This window comes from Triplophysa dalaica, chromosome 15 (genome assembly GCF_015846415.1).
Source record: "Triplophysa dalaica isolate WHDGS20190420 chromosome 15, ASM1584641v1, whole genome shotgun sequence".
In the NCBI taxonomy this organism is placed as follows: Eukaryota; Metazoa; Chordata; class Actinopteri; order Cypriniformes; family Nemacheilidae; genus Triplophysa; species Triplophysa dalaica.
Window position 1 is genome coordinate 13,134,235 of NC_079556.1, and position 16,144 is coordinate 13,150,378.

At 36.7% G+C, this 16,144-nt stretch overlaps 1 protein-coding gene across 1 annotated transcript in view; it reads right to left on the reverse strand.

Moving 5' to 3' along the window:
* The window catches only part of myo6b (myosin VIb), a 63,053-nt gene that overhangs the window by 32,239 nt on the left and 14,670 nt on the right, over window positions 1-16,144 (reverse strand). Inside the window, 10 exon segments of the mRNA XM_056767401.1 lie at window positions 711-868; window positions 3,648-3,792; window positions 5,265-5,445; window positions 10,450-10,530; window positions 13,269-13,433; window positions 13,519-13,592; window positions 13,595-13,615; window positions 13,715-13,770; window positions 14,815-14,920; window positions 15,032-15,161. Coding sequence (XP_056623379.1) covers window positions 711-868; window positions 3,648-3,792; window positions 5,265-5,445; window positions 10,450-10,530; window positions 13,269-13,433; window positions 13,519-13,592; window positions 13,595-13,615; window positions 13,715-13,770; window positions 14,815-14,920; window positions 15,032-15,161 — 1,117 coding nt within the window.

The window sequence follows — 16,144 nt, forward strand, 5'->3', positions numbered from 1 at the left end:
TTATATTGTAATTATTTGTAATATTATTGTCTGCAATATGTCTGTTAAACGCAATGTAAATATTTGAAGTATTAATATGATATCAATAATTGCAACTTTTGCCAAAGATGTGACATACATTATATATATATTGTGACACACCAAAGTGTATAATGGAAGTTTTCTCAGACTATCATTGTCTCCTAGACTAGCACTGCACATATGTACACTTAAAATTTTTAACAAGCAAACCAATTATTTTCAGTAGTAAAAGAACTTCTATTTAACCCAAATTATATCTTTACATTTTATGCCAGAAAAACATCTCAGAAATAGGTCAAATCTAAGACCACAATGAAAAAACAAACATTCTGCTTTGAGTTATTCCTTTTCAGTGAGCAAGTTTATAACAATGTGTTAAGTACATGCAAAATACGAAGGCCAATTTTTTTTTCTTCCATTGAAGCACAAAAGATGTTCTTTGGTAAATTGTCAAATCATGCTGGGATAACCACGACCATCAGAATCAAAATGGATTTTCACTCAAGTGTGCTTGACATACAGAAATTCAAGGTAATTTTCAACTTTTAACTTTTTTATATGCATGGTTACAAGTGGTCTAAGATTTTCGCCCCACCCTATAAAAGACTTTATCATCTTGCGCATACAGTTTCTCACACAATAGCTAGTTGACATGTCCAAGTAAGTTTTATTCTGACACACAGCCTCACCAAAGCCAGCGATGTCCAGCACGCCGATGAAGTTGGAGGATGTATCAAAGGGGAAGCACTGGTTGACCCGTTTGACCACATGATCAAAGAGCCTGCTGTAAACGGCTTTGGCGAGGGCATCACGGGCATTGTTGGCCTGTTCCACCTTCAGAGGGACCCTGGAGAAGAGCAAAGTGGGGCAGTAGAAGTGAATATCTGGGCCAGGCCTTCTGCTAATGCCACCTCATCAATACATGTCTATTCTGTTTTACTCCGTCTAACGCTGCGCTTCTAAAACGGAAAGTGTTTTACCACCCCAAGCAAATGTCTAAAAAACAGGATGCTGAAAATAATTTCCAGTCAACATTTCATTTATTTTCTTCTCAAATTCATTATGATTCAAGACGCTCAAGGCTGCTGAAAAATCTCCCCTGACTTTATTTGACCTGACAATAATGTGCTTCTACAGTTATTCAAAGGGCAAACAAACATAATTAAGCTCTTTACCGCCTAAAGTTTTAGCAGTTGTGAAATTATTTGGTTACAATACATGTGCTTCCACACAAGAGGAAATTAGATTTTGGCTTGTATTTATTGGGACAAAAGCAAATTGGGACACTTTTCCATATAGTGCTGAAAGGGATTTTGTGCTCTTTTTACGAATTTTTTTATTTTCAGAATTGACAATTACCAAAAGCATTAGGAGGCCACTATTTCAAAGAGTACCCTTCATAATACGCATACACCTGTACAAAATAAATAAACCAAGGCCACAACTCTCTTTCAAGGCTCTTTAAACTTTTATATTTCAATGTTCCCCTTTTTCAGCTTTGTTGTTTATGCAACGTATAAAAATGAAAAGACTCAATGGCCCTTTTTAAGATGAATTACGCAATTAAACCGTTAATAGCAAAGTGAGCGGATAAATTCAAACTTGGTTTGTACCGGGTGCTTTGATAAATGCGCATACGCAAACCAAAAACAGCCTTTGAAATCCCAGTGACGCTTGGAAGATATTACAAGCGAAAACACAAATAAATCTCTATAAAAGAATCCTATTAAAGCGCAGCAGCGCAGACACATGGTCATAATCACAAGACACAGTGGCTACCCATGATCTTCCAGAGATGTATGGATACCACCGGGCGTATGAAACTCCAGAGCTGAATGATAATGCTTTGTCGCTCTCTCGGCGGCGGCGTCCAGCTGTGGGAATACCTGTTGTGCGACTCTTATTGCCTGCGCAGATAATAAAAGCTGGACCTGGCTCACAATAATCTCTAGCATCTCGAGATCGCTTTTCATTAACTTGCTTTTATGCCATTAGCGAATCCCCTCTGTCGCACGCACGCACGCACGTCGCCCGGCGCACTCCCTCCGCAACTCTTTCTCAATGTCACCCGCTCTCTTTTGCATTTAACTGAATTTTTCTTATATCACAACAGCGCTCTGAAATTAAGCTCTGTCAAGCACAAGCTGCTGCCCTATCTGATGTTTGACAGCGTGAATTGCAAGGGTCACCGTAGCCTTGCTTGAATTTAGTACCCATAATTTTCCATAAAATGCATATTGCATGTGCGCGTGGGCTTGCATCTGTTCGCAGTCAAATGAAGAGGCCACCGAAACCTCGTGCGACTTGATTCTCATCACACCTAAAAGACCCCAGGCCACTCCCTCAGACAAACATCAATTATTCATGCAGCGCAAACACTCCCAGCCCAGCATCTGTGCTCAGTTAAATATTAATCCACCGAGCACTGGCCTATCCTTCAGACGGCACAAAATATAAAAGCCCACCTGGTCGACGCGGAACAAGGCGTCTGATTCAATCGAGGCAATCAAGCTTTTCCCATTCCGACTAGTTTAAAGCACAGTGCGACTGCGGTAATTGGACTGTAGGCTTTACGAGATGTGACATAGGAGAAGTATGACTTTGTTTCACGAAGTTGAAATGCAAACTCGAGTCTTTCATCCCGCCCCACACAGACCGTACGAGATTCAGTTGACCGGTGTGGAAAAATTTCCAGAAACCACGGCATCCAAAGAGAACGGTAAAATCTGCACACGCTTGCTCTTGCGTAATCACGAAATGAATAGTTTGGTACCAAAATGAGATAACTCCATTTTAAACTAGTTTTTTTTTTTTGTGCATTACAATTAATATCAATCAAACTGCAGTTTTTTTTTATTTAAGCCATAAAACACAAAAAATACAGCTACCTAACACATTAAAAACATGATAACATTAAAAAAAAATCAGTTTTGATTTTTTTTAAAACAGAGTTAACTAATTTTGGAACCAAACCCCTCAAATAAACGTCCGTTTAATTCAGTGGATCTCAGCGGGGGTCCCGATTTCACTTCCAAGGGGGCCTTAGAATAACTAATAATTTAAAAATAGACAAAATGAGTATTGAAATAAATTTTTAACCATCTAAAAACCAATTTATTTCTTATTATTTGTCCATTTTTATATTGAAAAACACTTTTCCAGTTAATATCAAGCTCTGAAATATATTATTGGGTAGCGGGACGGTGGCCTTTGAATATTGTTGAATAAAGTTGGGTCCCTTGGTTTAAATGCAGAAGACGACTTTCAATGGCAAGTACACTATTACGCTTGCTTAGCCAATTTAGTCAATGCCACATTTGATTATACTGACCATATCTCTAGATTTTTTAGGCTTTTTCCTGCCTGCGTTTGGCTAAACGAAGGCTTCACAACTATTGCACGAATGCAAATGAGATGATGAAATGTAATACTAAGACATTTCGCAAGACAGGGACGTTGAGATGAGAGGGAGTGAATGACATAAAGCAGAAATCTAGAGGGATCTTGACAAGCTTTTGGCAACAAGATTGATCACCATCATTAAAAGGAGCTAAAGAAACAAACTAAACAGAAAAGGGTGAACCGGAGGCTTACACACATTAGGGTAAAAGTGTGGGGTCACTCACTTGATGACTGTGCCTTTGGCGCCCCCTGCAGTGGTGAGCATGACCCTGGTAGTGAGGCTGACTCTCAGATCATCCTGATCCAGGCCCAACAGCTCGGCACAATATTCCAGAGTCTGACTAGACTGCTTCTTCAGAATGCAGCCACCTGGAACCAAAATAAAAGATTAGTTTTTAATAACCAGTACGGAGTCTTTTCATCAGACTTACATCTTATTTTGCACCTTGGCAAAGAATACACACATTTGTAAACATTACAAGAGGTCCCAGAGCACTCGCAAAACTCAATGATGTATATGAGCTAAAAGTGTTTCAACCAAGCATGCTCCTTCAATCTCCTATCGGATCTAAGACCCTTTCAAAAATGTGTTTGCACATAATAGTCTTCAGGCCTCCTGTAAGACCTCTATAACATTACGCTCCATGTTTTCCGGCTGAAATGCGCCTCGGGATAGCGATCTCATTGTGAGCGGAGAAATGGAGCAGGCCAGCGCGGTAAAAGGTGTTATACCTTCATCACAAAAGGAAAACAAATCCTGATGTACGTCTGCCAAAAGTAGAAAGTCGCCCTAACATTTCAGTTGCACTCTAATGAGGTCTTTCGAGATGGAGGAGGGTGTAACACATATTTGTGTTATGTTAGTGTGAGAGTTTAATGAGCATCATCACATGGGCATAAGCTTTAAAATAATACTTCACACAAAATTTACTCTCTGACTTAAAGCAGTTCGCAAGGTGCAATTAAAATTAGTTTTTAAAGACAAAATTGCTTGCAAGTCAGATCTCAGAGTGTTGACAGCTATGTGGTTGCTGAGGAGCAAGACTCTGGGATATTCTGTCCACGTCACAAGTGGCGCTCTGAAAATAATTTTAATTCTTTGAACAAACCTCTAACCTCAAGTATCTAACAGTAATAGTGATGATGAATAGTTGTGATCATTTTCTCATTATTTCAGTCAGACATGTCCTTACATGTTTAATTCACATGTTGTAAATTATGTATTAAAGGGAGTGTTCAAGCAAAAATAAAAACTGTCATCATTTATTCATCCTCATGTCATTCAAAACTTGAATGAGACTATTTCTTATTTAAAACAAGAAGACATTTTGAGAAATGTGTCTGTTGTTTTGTGTCAATACAATTGAATGGTTACCAACATTCTTTAAAATGTCTTCTTTTGTGTTCTGCATTTAAAGCAGAATGTGTCTAGCATATATTGGATGACGTCTCTTGCTGATTATTCAAATTGTATAAGTATTTATAAGTAATACCGTGTCCAAACCAAGCGTGACATAATAAAGCATCAAGCGATAAATCCCGTCTCTTGAGTTTTGCTATTAAATAGCTGTGACTGCAACAATTGATGCACGAAAAAACATTCTGTTTGGCTTCTATTTCTGCCACTTTTTTCAAGGTAGCCCCAAACCCAGTAAAATCTCAATGATCCAAAATCCCACTCCACATATTAAACCGTCAAATGTTTGGATTTCTTCACAAAGCCTTTTTGTTTTTAAAAAGGTCACAAAATGATTTGGCCAAGAAACGAAGTCTCTGATCTCTTATAAGGCATTGCATACTTCATAGGGTTAAAAGTGTAAAACAGTTAAATAAATGGTTACCAGAGGTGCTGCCTGTCTCCTCAAAGTCGATATTGCCAAGATGAAGGACTCCAGCCACCACTTTGAAAAGATTGAGCTTCTCTGTGTCATCCAGGCCGATTTTCTTCATGGCTGCTACCATCCTGTTAAAGTCTCCCAGGTCGTCCAGTAAAGGGTCCTTGATAGCGCCCGTCTTCCCATGCTACAGACACACAGATCTTAAGCACACACGGTTGCACCATAAACATCATCTGCACACTTCTCACACACCGCAAACACCACAGCTGTCATCAGAGGTTCGATCTGTATACTGGAGGATGTATACAGATCCAGATCTCTGACTAAAGAAAAGATATATAACAAACCACACCTGAGGGTCAGAGTGTGCCAGCACATCCTTATGATAGGGGATAGAACAGGTCTTGTTTTTCTTTATGTTAACCTTCAGATATCTCACAAGACATTGTTTGGTGAAAAACTTTACTTTTATTTTAAATCGTATCTCCACATCCGCATATTCAAACTTAGTCTGACGTAGCCAGAACATATTGTCGCTTTCTTTGGCCAAGCCCCGCCCAAGAACCCATATGACTGAGATTTAAAGCAACCAATCACGTTTCGATTAATGCTGCGTCATGTTTTGAGGCGTGGAAATGTCTCCGCTGTAACATAACGGTGTACTTTCACGAACGTGTCAAAAGTAAATGTTTATGCCGTGAACCTTGCATACTTTCAGGAATAAACCATTTAGTCGATCGTAATGAATTCTTATAGTAACCGTTGTAAACACGACAGCTTACTTCTTAGATCAGACGGCTTTGTGTTGTTTCCAGGCGGACTAGTAAAAAACCCGACACGCATGTCTACTGGAAATCCTGTGAAATTCAACTAATCAGAGGACGACTTCGAACGTGCTGAAATGTTTCCAGAAAAGTTTGCCTTTTGCATCAGATGTTAGGTCCATGGGCACCTGAGGCTAAGACTAATTCAAACTTAGCATGTTATGCTTATTTGCCAGATACTCACAAACAAATTCCATAAAATCAAACATGTCGCAGCTGGTTAGGAAAATGACTTTAAAAAAAATGGAAAAAATACTTTTTCTAATGTGTTGCAACGTTGCATCGTGTCTGTATAGGAAACTGTGTGATCCACACAATTTGAACACAGGCATGCATAAGATCTGACAGCAATGATAGAAGGAAATGTTTTAATTTCATGACTGCCTGAAACTTGAAATGTCTCTGTTCCTCACACAATGATATTGTATGACTTAAATGTACAGTTTGTAGAAATCGCCCGAGTAATGTAAGGTTTAAAATAAATTGATATTCATAGATGTTACAGTAATTTTCCAATCCGATAACGTGATAACAGTGCGCAGTTTTAAGTATTCAAATCAATCATAGTAAAAGTTATTTTAAACGTACCCACATCATTTGCAATAATGCTAGACAAACTACTTCCGCATCTGTCTACAACAGTGTCACGGGGTTGCTACATCAGTAAAGGCGGTAACAAAGGGTAATGCGGATATGACGCCATTGACAGGCGACTGAATAGCCCTGCTCCACTGTTTAGAATGGCAATTTTCTCAGGATTCAAAAGCAGTTGGAAACATTTGAGTTATTGTAAATACTCAGCTGAAATAAATATGTAACATTGGCCTAGTGGTTTATGGATATTTTACTGCAAAATTCTTGCAAACTCTACCTTTAAGAACACCTTTTAGGTCATTTTATGATGTGATTTATAGGGATGCAACGATTATAGATATTGTTGGTACGATTATAGTCTGAGGAATAATCATGGTTGCACGATTATTATGCATACATTCATTTCTACATTTTACTGGCCCTCACAAAACTTTTGCATGCCCGGCACAAAAAGTAATAAATAAATAATAATGTGTAGTTAATAAGTTTCTTTTCTACCTGCAATCTTAATAAATAAACTCATAATACTTAGAAACGATTAGCCTAAATCTAATAAAAATAGTCAGTTAGTAATAAAATTAGAACAAATTATTAAATTATGAGCAATAGCAAAAACAAATTATAAAGCAACCACACAAATACAATTAACAGTGCTTTTTAGGTGTTTCAGGTGGGACTAACTGTGGTTATTAGAGTCAAATGTAAAATAACACTTAATATTCTTCACAGTATACTGAAATCTAGATAAAACCATATTAAAGTTGTTAAAGTTGATCGGGCAGGAGCAGTTAGTATGTTTTGTCTTCGTTATTTGTGTGATGAGCATTAAAATAGATATATTTGCTATGCTGGTGCTCCCTTTAAGAGCTAGCCCCCCTCCCCCCCCACTGTTTTCGTTTATAGCAAACTATAATGGATTTATCAACGTGATAAAGACCCTATTCCCTAAATAACAACATAAAATAAGTTTAAATGGTTCAACTTGCGTCAGAGTAACTTTGAATTTGAGTTTGTCCATACAGAATACCCGCATCCTGTGAGGTTTTCTCGACACAACGCGACGCTTCTTGTCGAGTGTATTACTACGTTAACTTAACTTACATGCCGCTTTACATTGCATTGAAAGCCAAACTGTCACCCCTACGACCTTAATTGTGAATGTACACGAAAGATTGGCTGTTTGATTTCTCTGCCATAGTTAATCTAGTGTCTATCATGGCCTCCTTGTCTCTGAAAAACACGGCTCTTTAAGCTGGTGCACCGCTGGAGAAACTTTGTTTTCATTTACGCATGTTGCAACGTTTCCGTTCCGTGCAACATAAAAGCACGATGCAACCAAGCCTTTACGATAAATTAACCGTGAAGTTTTTAAGCGCAGTTAATAGTGAACCTCGGTAAACCCTTAGTGATTTAGTCCTTTTCTGAATTTAACATCCTCTTTTTTTATCTCATAAAAAATGAAATACGTGTACTATCACCAATTCTTCTGTTTGTGTTTCCCGGGTACACAGATATGTGGTCTAAATAGCATGGGTGTAAATGTAATATCATAGCTTCATAAGTCACTCATGTACAGGTTGTCTCCAAAGACTCAGCCCTTTGCAACACTCTGACCAATGCTGGAGCTAAATAGCCATATAAATACAAGTCACCTTTCCAAAATTGCTTATTTGAGAAAGAAAGCAGCAGCTCACAGACCCAAGCACGCCCTCAAGCTCAATGTCATGCATAGAAACTAAAAAAGAACCTAAGGCATGAAAAGTATTTGAAAAGTTGTCAGACTGATAAAACATCACCTTCTGGTCCTGAATTATAAAAAGATGGAGGGTAAAGAGACACAACATTTGATTAGAAAACATAATGCAAAAAAAAGAACACCAGATGTTAGAAAAACTCACACTCCGTTCCAAACCCTATTGACATGGATAATGGAAAAGACTCACAATAATACATCACAAACTGACAAAAATACATTCAATGTGACAGACAAGAAACTATGGTAACACTTTACAAGTTGGATCATTTAACAATAGTTAATGCATTACTAAACATGAACTAACAATAAACAATACTTCTACAGCATTTATTCATCTCAATTCATGTTAATTTCAGCATTTATGTTTCAAGCATTTTATAGTTATAAAAGTTAACATTGGTTAATGCATCATAAACTAACAAGAATACTGTAATAGTATTTATATTAACTAACGGTAACACTTTCCTTGAAGCATAAATGTATAATGCATTGTAAAAGTAGTTTAAAAGCATTGTAATGCACCTTTTAATGTCATATTAATAATTGTTATTACGGTTAATACTTTATAATACTTAGCAATTCATTGTTACACTACACATTTTAAATTGGTTACAATTCTTTACAACTACGTATAATGCATTACAACACACATTATTATAATGCATTTTACCCTTTAATAACTCTTTATAATGCATTATTAATACATGCTTCAAGGAAAGTGTTACCTAACTAACATTTGCTTACTTATAATGTTAAAAATTACAACCTGATTGTAAATTGTGACCAAAACTATATTTATCACCATTTCTATAACTATTTGAAAAAGAATGTCTAAATTGTTCTGTTACTATTAAGTTAAAATGAAAATACTATTTATATGTTTAGTATTAATACTGGAGCATTTTAAAACTAGTATATTATCAATTTTAACACAATATTTGTGAGTGCTAAATATTCAGTGTTGTTAGCTTAGCAACATTCAAACTCAGCACATTGTGTTTATTTGCCTGATACTCACAAACAATGCACAAAATCAGACTTGTCGCAGCTGGTTAGAAAAATATCTCTAAATAATGGAAAAGTTACTTTTTCTAATGTGTTGCGACGTTGCATCGTGTCTGGTTAGGACACTGTGTGAATCACACAATTTGAACACACACATCCATAAGATCTGAGAGCAATGATCGAAGGAAATGTTTTCATTTCAAGACTGCCTGAAACTTGAATTAGAATTGAATCCTGGATTTCTGGGAGACGTGCTTTATAAGGATATAAGGTTCTATATCTGACAGAATGCTACTTAGTATGCAGCAAAGTGCTTTTAGTTTTGGAACAGAGCTCAAGTAAAGAGAAATCTCTGTTGATTTAAAACGATTCATTTCAAAGGCCTAAATATCCTAATAAAAGCCCAAAGCTATTATCAGATCCATGCGCCCAAGGAAGTAAAAAAAAGAAAAGTACCATCTGCGAATTTGGGGTAAGAAACTAATCTCACATCTTAATTTGAAGATGTTGTGAAACAGAAGGTGTTGAGAAAATGAACTACTGGAATGGCAGAAACAGCAGCTAATGAATATCTCATCGCCTCCAAAGGGATTTAACACAATGATGATTTATAATAATGGCCCTTGATAACAATAGCATCAATTGCCGGGCTCTGTCTCTAGGGCTGGTTGTGCATGAGCACATCACAACAATGCCAGAATTTATTGCACTTTGCATAATTCATCAAAGCCACAAACTAATTTCCAAAAGTAACTAATTCTATCTGGCCAAATTGATAATGGCAACTTCCATAATTCTGACTGTGGTCAATGTATGCTCTCGTTTCTTTAATGGAACATGAGAAAACAGTTCTAAAGGATTAGATCATGTTTATAATATGTGACGTGGAAAACAACAATTGCTTTACTTTGAATTAGCCACAAATGTGAATCAGCACAGGAGGAAGGAGGAAACAGATTTGTTGTGACACAGAAACACAGAATCCCAAGAAGAAATTTTTTCTACGTACCTCAGGACTTTTCCTGTTTTGCATGATCTGTTTATCCGAGTCCTTGTTTGCAAAGAATCGGGTGCAGCCACGATTCAAATACTGCGTGAAACACAAACACACGATAAAGGAAGTTAATAAAGGAGACCAAATGCTGCAAAAGAGATAAAAAAGCAAATATGCCATCTAGTGGTACATCTACAATTTCATGTTCTACTGCCTATTTAAAAAAAACGTGGAATTATCTAACCAAAAATACCAAAATCACTGCAGATACAAATACTGATATATGATGGCAATACAATTTATCTGTATTCAGACTGACAGGGATTTTTTTAATTATAATATTAGATTTCATAGAAAGCAGATTGACAGATGAGTCATTGCAGTGGCTGTCGTTCACTTTAAGATAGCAAACAGAAACGTACACTGTAAAAAAAAATCACCATTTCCGCTGCCTTAAATGCTTTAGTTTACTTTTTAAGTCAATTCAACTTAAATTTATTTTACTGACTAGTAAAATACAACTACATTTTTAAGTCAGTTCAATATAATGTAAGTTTAATTGACTAAAAAAGTAAACTTAAAAATCTAATTTAATTTAACATAAAAATTAATTGAAGCGGTTTAACTTACGTTTTTATGGTCTTTTTTACAGTGTCATCAAAAGTATCATATTTTAGTAGTATTATTTGTATAACTGATAATAATTTACTAATATTTTACTTTTTCAAGTGTCTGAAGCATAAAATCGATTTGTTACTACTGTACGAAATTTGCAATTATATAGCTTGCTTTTATCCATAGACATAAACTGAAATAAGTTATCTTAATATTGTTTAGAATTTACCATAAAACACATTACTAATGTTACTGTCCACTTTGTTTCCTTTATGAAGAACATTATCAGAAGCCACTGACCAAACAGCAAATACAGTACTGTTATGTTTATTTATACATTAATTTATATAAATATATATATAATGGCATTTTGTATAACATCATCTTATATCCTAAAAAAACGTGATGATTTGTGTTACTAGTTCCCATTAGCTTAAATAAGTGATTAATATAACAGTAGGTTGTATGTAGGATTGTGAAGTTTCATTTAAGATCATTTTCCGATGGATGTGACAGATGTAAAATGACCCTCATACGGTCTGTTTGCCATGTAAAACAGTCACGGTTGTCAGACTGAAGAACAAAACAGACAGTCTCAGGAGTTTCAGGAGAGCCCTATTATTCCCTGCTCAACAGTGTCTAGACTTACAAAGTATTCTTTCGCTGTTGCCCCTCTGAATCCTGTATCTTCAGACTTCGTGATTTTAATTTTTTCGCCATAAATCATTATCACTTAATCACCGTATGTTTCATTGGGTTTTGCAAATACAATATCCAACCAACAAAACGTATTTAAAAGTGCTTTAATCATTAAAAAGAATGGTGTTTTTCCATTTCCTGAAAAACTGCGAAATTTGGATATCCAAGGTTTCAGAAAGACTTTGAGACAAGATTTGCTGTTCTTTCAAATGGCTGTTTTAAACATTTGGTATACTGGATTTGATGACCCAGAAATAGTCTTGTTTTCGTCAACGAAAATTGTGACGAAATATGGTTGTCAACAAACCTTTATCACGTGACGAAAACGAGACACAACGTAAATGCTGGTCGTGTGACGGTGACTATAATTGAATGTATAATGCAATATTATTGACGAATAAAATCGAGACTAAATGTTGTTTACAAAATAAAAACTATGCTTATGTGTCTCTTCATTTTCGTTGACCAAAATGGGACGAAATGGTATAATGTTATTGTAATGTCAAGAACATTAATGTCTGATGCTTCAAATGTGATCTGGCTCTTCTGCGTGTCTGAGTGAATAATGTGAACAGCTTAACATACAACATGAGTGCCGGTCGAGGATTTATCAGCGCCTGCATCGTATGAGGATATGAATAAAAGAACTCCATCTCCAGAGTTGCTCCGAGAGTTTATTTTACGATTGTTTACTGTTGAGTGAAGCTATCGGCTAAAAGAAAAACTCAAGCGTCTTCCCATAGACCCGTCATATTAAAAGTCCCGTTAAATTGAACACTCAGACAAAAATACTTTAATAAGAACTATAGTGTTTGCTATTGAAAATTGTAGTGCCCTTGTAGTAAATTGATAAACACTGTGTAGTATAGTAAAGTTTAAAAACACGATAGTATCTAAGAATTTTACTGCAGTAGAGTTACTGCAGTTTACTATAGCTACTGCAGTTTAATTATATGGCCCAAATTTATCCATCTGTACGTAACATGAATGTCGTTTGTCAGTTACCTGCATTTTCATGATGAACTGCACTTGCATCTTTTTTTTAAAGATGACGAACGACTTACAATTTATACTTGTGCTCCTACTGTCTGGCCTGTGCTAACAAACTGTAAACCTCTCTAGCTCCAGCGCTATGTACAAAAAAAGTCTGCATTCGTTGGTTTGGCTAAAATAAAATTTTGGTTTTGTCTATACTACTAGATACTATTCTGACTATGTAAATAGAATTACATTACTAAAAAGAGACTAAAATACAATTTTCATTGACTAATACTAGACTAAAATGTCATCAGTTGTCGTCGACTAAAACTAGACGAAAATAGTCATGGATAATTCTGACTAAAATAAGACTAAAATGCTCAGACTTATAGTCGACTGAAACTTGACTAGACTAAAAAGTGTATGAATGTGACTAAAACTAACAAAAACTAAAATCACAGCTTGACACAATGACTAAACTAAAACAAAAATTAAAACAGGCCGTAAAAAACAACACTACCCAGAATACACAGCACACTGACCCGAAAGTTGTCGGGAGAGCTGAGATGAAGCATGTTCTTGATATCCTCTGATGCTCCTGCACATAGTCTGTAAAAAATATGGTAGTTTCGCTCTTCTGACCCCTGCATACAGATCCGAGACTTCTCCAACAGATAGTGTGAGACGAAACCGCCAACAACAGCATTCTAAAAGACAATGAACACAGTCATAGGTGTAACTGACTACACAAGGTCTTCAGACTGATCAATGGAGATAGAGATGCGATTTTACCTTTTCATTGAAGTGAATTTCCACAAATTTTCCAAAGCGACTGCTGTTGTTATTCCTGACTGTCTTAGCGTTCCAAAAGCCTCAAGCAAAGGGTTGGCTTTCGGGACAGAATATATTAAAGCGTAAATTATTTCAGCACATGCAAAAAACAAACGCTATTGAGCTCTTCGCTGCTGATTCAGATTGAATATATTACCTTCAACGATCCTTTCATCTATATCTTGACCTGTCCCGTAAGATGTGGTTAAATATCTGAAATGAACCAAATACAATATCAAGACATGAGAACAGAGATTAATCTGAAAGCTTGGATGTATACAATGTCTATCTGAATATTCATGTGAAATTGTTCAAACCTTTCCAGAGGATTTAAACATACACACGGCATTGTTATTCTTGATGTTACTCATGCGACTGCGTGACCTCGTCCATTAGGACCCTGGTGTGTCATAATTATTCATGACACTCAGTAAAAGTTGCGCTTCAAACTCTCTCTCTTGCTTCAACAGGCACTTTAGAGAACGCTGAATGAGGTCGCAAGTGTTCGGTTCATATCAAACCACTTATACTTGTGAATCATTGTCGCGGAATAAAAGTATCAAGCTGATGAAATGCAAAAGTGCATTCACATATATTTTCGCAGCAGCGTAAAAATGCAAACTGCTCGCATTTGTTTGTGAATTACATAAACATCTAGCTTGTGAGCTTACAAAACAGTGTTTAGTATGTTATTTCGTGCTGTTGTGAATTGCAGCGTGCATTCGTGAAGACCTTTTGATAATGTTAACTCCATTAAAGCAAAAATCCCCTTTTGCTCAGTAACTTGCCACATTTTCTTGCCTTACATTTTGTAAAACTGTATAGATAAAAAATACTTTTATTCAGTGGAAAAGGATCCCAACATATTTTTTGCAGAACTCCTCGTATTGACCTTTGTTTGGTGTTTGGTCTGCGTGATCCGTTTTCTTCATTTTTATGTTTTCATAAATTTGATTTAACAGAGGTAAATGGCAAATTTGAACCAAATATTAACCTTTACTGCATATGCTTCACAAACATGGGTTGAGTAAAAAAAACATGAACATCCGGGTTAAGGGTTAAAACTAGATCACAACAGGTCTTGACGTTTGAAAGAGAAGTACAGCTTAAGGATTACATAGAAACTGATTCATTGGGAGTTGTTGCAAAAAATAAATCAAAAAATTATTTTGGATTCTGTATAGAGAGACATACTCATTGACACAAAACTTTATCTATGATAGTGTTTGGATGCTTTACTACGGAAGATTATCACACCTGAGAACAAACTTTGTGTTTTCTGTCTTCCCGGCACCAGATTCACCAGACACTATGATGGACTGACTCATCTTCAGAACCTTCATGTCCCTATATGCTTTATCCGCTGACAAACGCAAGAAAAGAGAGAGATAAGGGTTCCTCTAAAATTAACAGTCTGTGACTACTGCTTAAATCGATAGGGAATGACTTCAACTGTCCCATCAGATGTTCTCACCGATGGCAAAGACATGAGGAGGCAATGTCCCCAAAGAGCGTCCCTGATAGCTCTTAATGGTTTCTGGGGAGTAGAGTTTAGTGATGTCGAAATACGGGTTCACAGCAATCAGGATGTTAGCCACAGATGTCTGAAAAAAAGAGCCCCAATTACATTTTAAACATGAATGTTTTGGTGTAAAATTTGACCAATTCCCCTTCGTATGACTTACTAATGCGAATTAAAGATTAAATCTTTATTTTTTGTGCCACTTGCGTCTCCAAACAGAAATGAAACAAATTTCCCAAACATTTCAAGCTCAGAGGCTCCCAGGTAGCTCTCAACCACCAAACACAACCAGTACTATCTTAACATCTTTTCAAAGCCAATTTCAAGATATAATAAAAAAAAAACATTCATAATAAAAAAAACATTCTAATCAAAGATTTCTCCCCTCTACAGTTTAATTTATGACATCTGTACTCAATGACAGTGGTGACACTTGAGTAAACAAAGTGTTTTGTAAACAGACTGGTACGCCCCCACCCTACGATCACTCCCAAAGCTGTCATTCTATGCCTCAGACTTTTAGGTTAGCCGTGCCATGGCTACCTCATAGGACCTAATTAAGTGCACTGGGCAACTCGATAGCGTCTGGGCAGGATTAGTTGGGTCATCTGAGACGTGCAGTCACACTAGGGCAGGGCCGGGGCACTTTCCTGACAGGCTTGGGCGCTGTGCAGGCGAGCATGCGCTGACAGCGGGACTGCAGCTTTTCTGATGAGAGGCTAATAAGGGCTGCTGGAGCACGACAATAACATGCCCATCAGCCTGTCAATGAGATTTGTGGGGGTTACCGCATACATCCAAAGGCTCTGAGGTGACTGTTGTCTGTCAAAAGGGCCCCTTTAATGCACTGTGCATTTAGTTAAGAAATAATGGCCCGGATCAATTCAGTAAGCTGTTTGAAAAGAGACATTACTTACGCAAAACAGCTTGGTGATGCTATCGGTGTGAAACATTCTGGCTAAAAACGTGCTGAATAAATTGGTGGGGTTTTATCATTCGGTCTAGGCCCAAAACATATTCTGTATAGCAATGTGAAAGAGAACACTACCATCTCTGGAGGCTTGA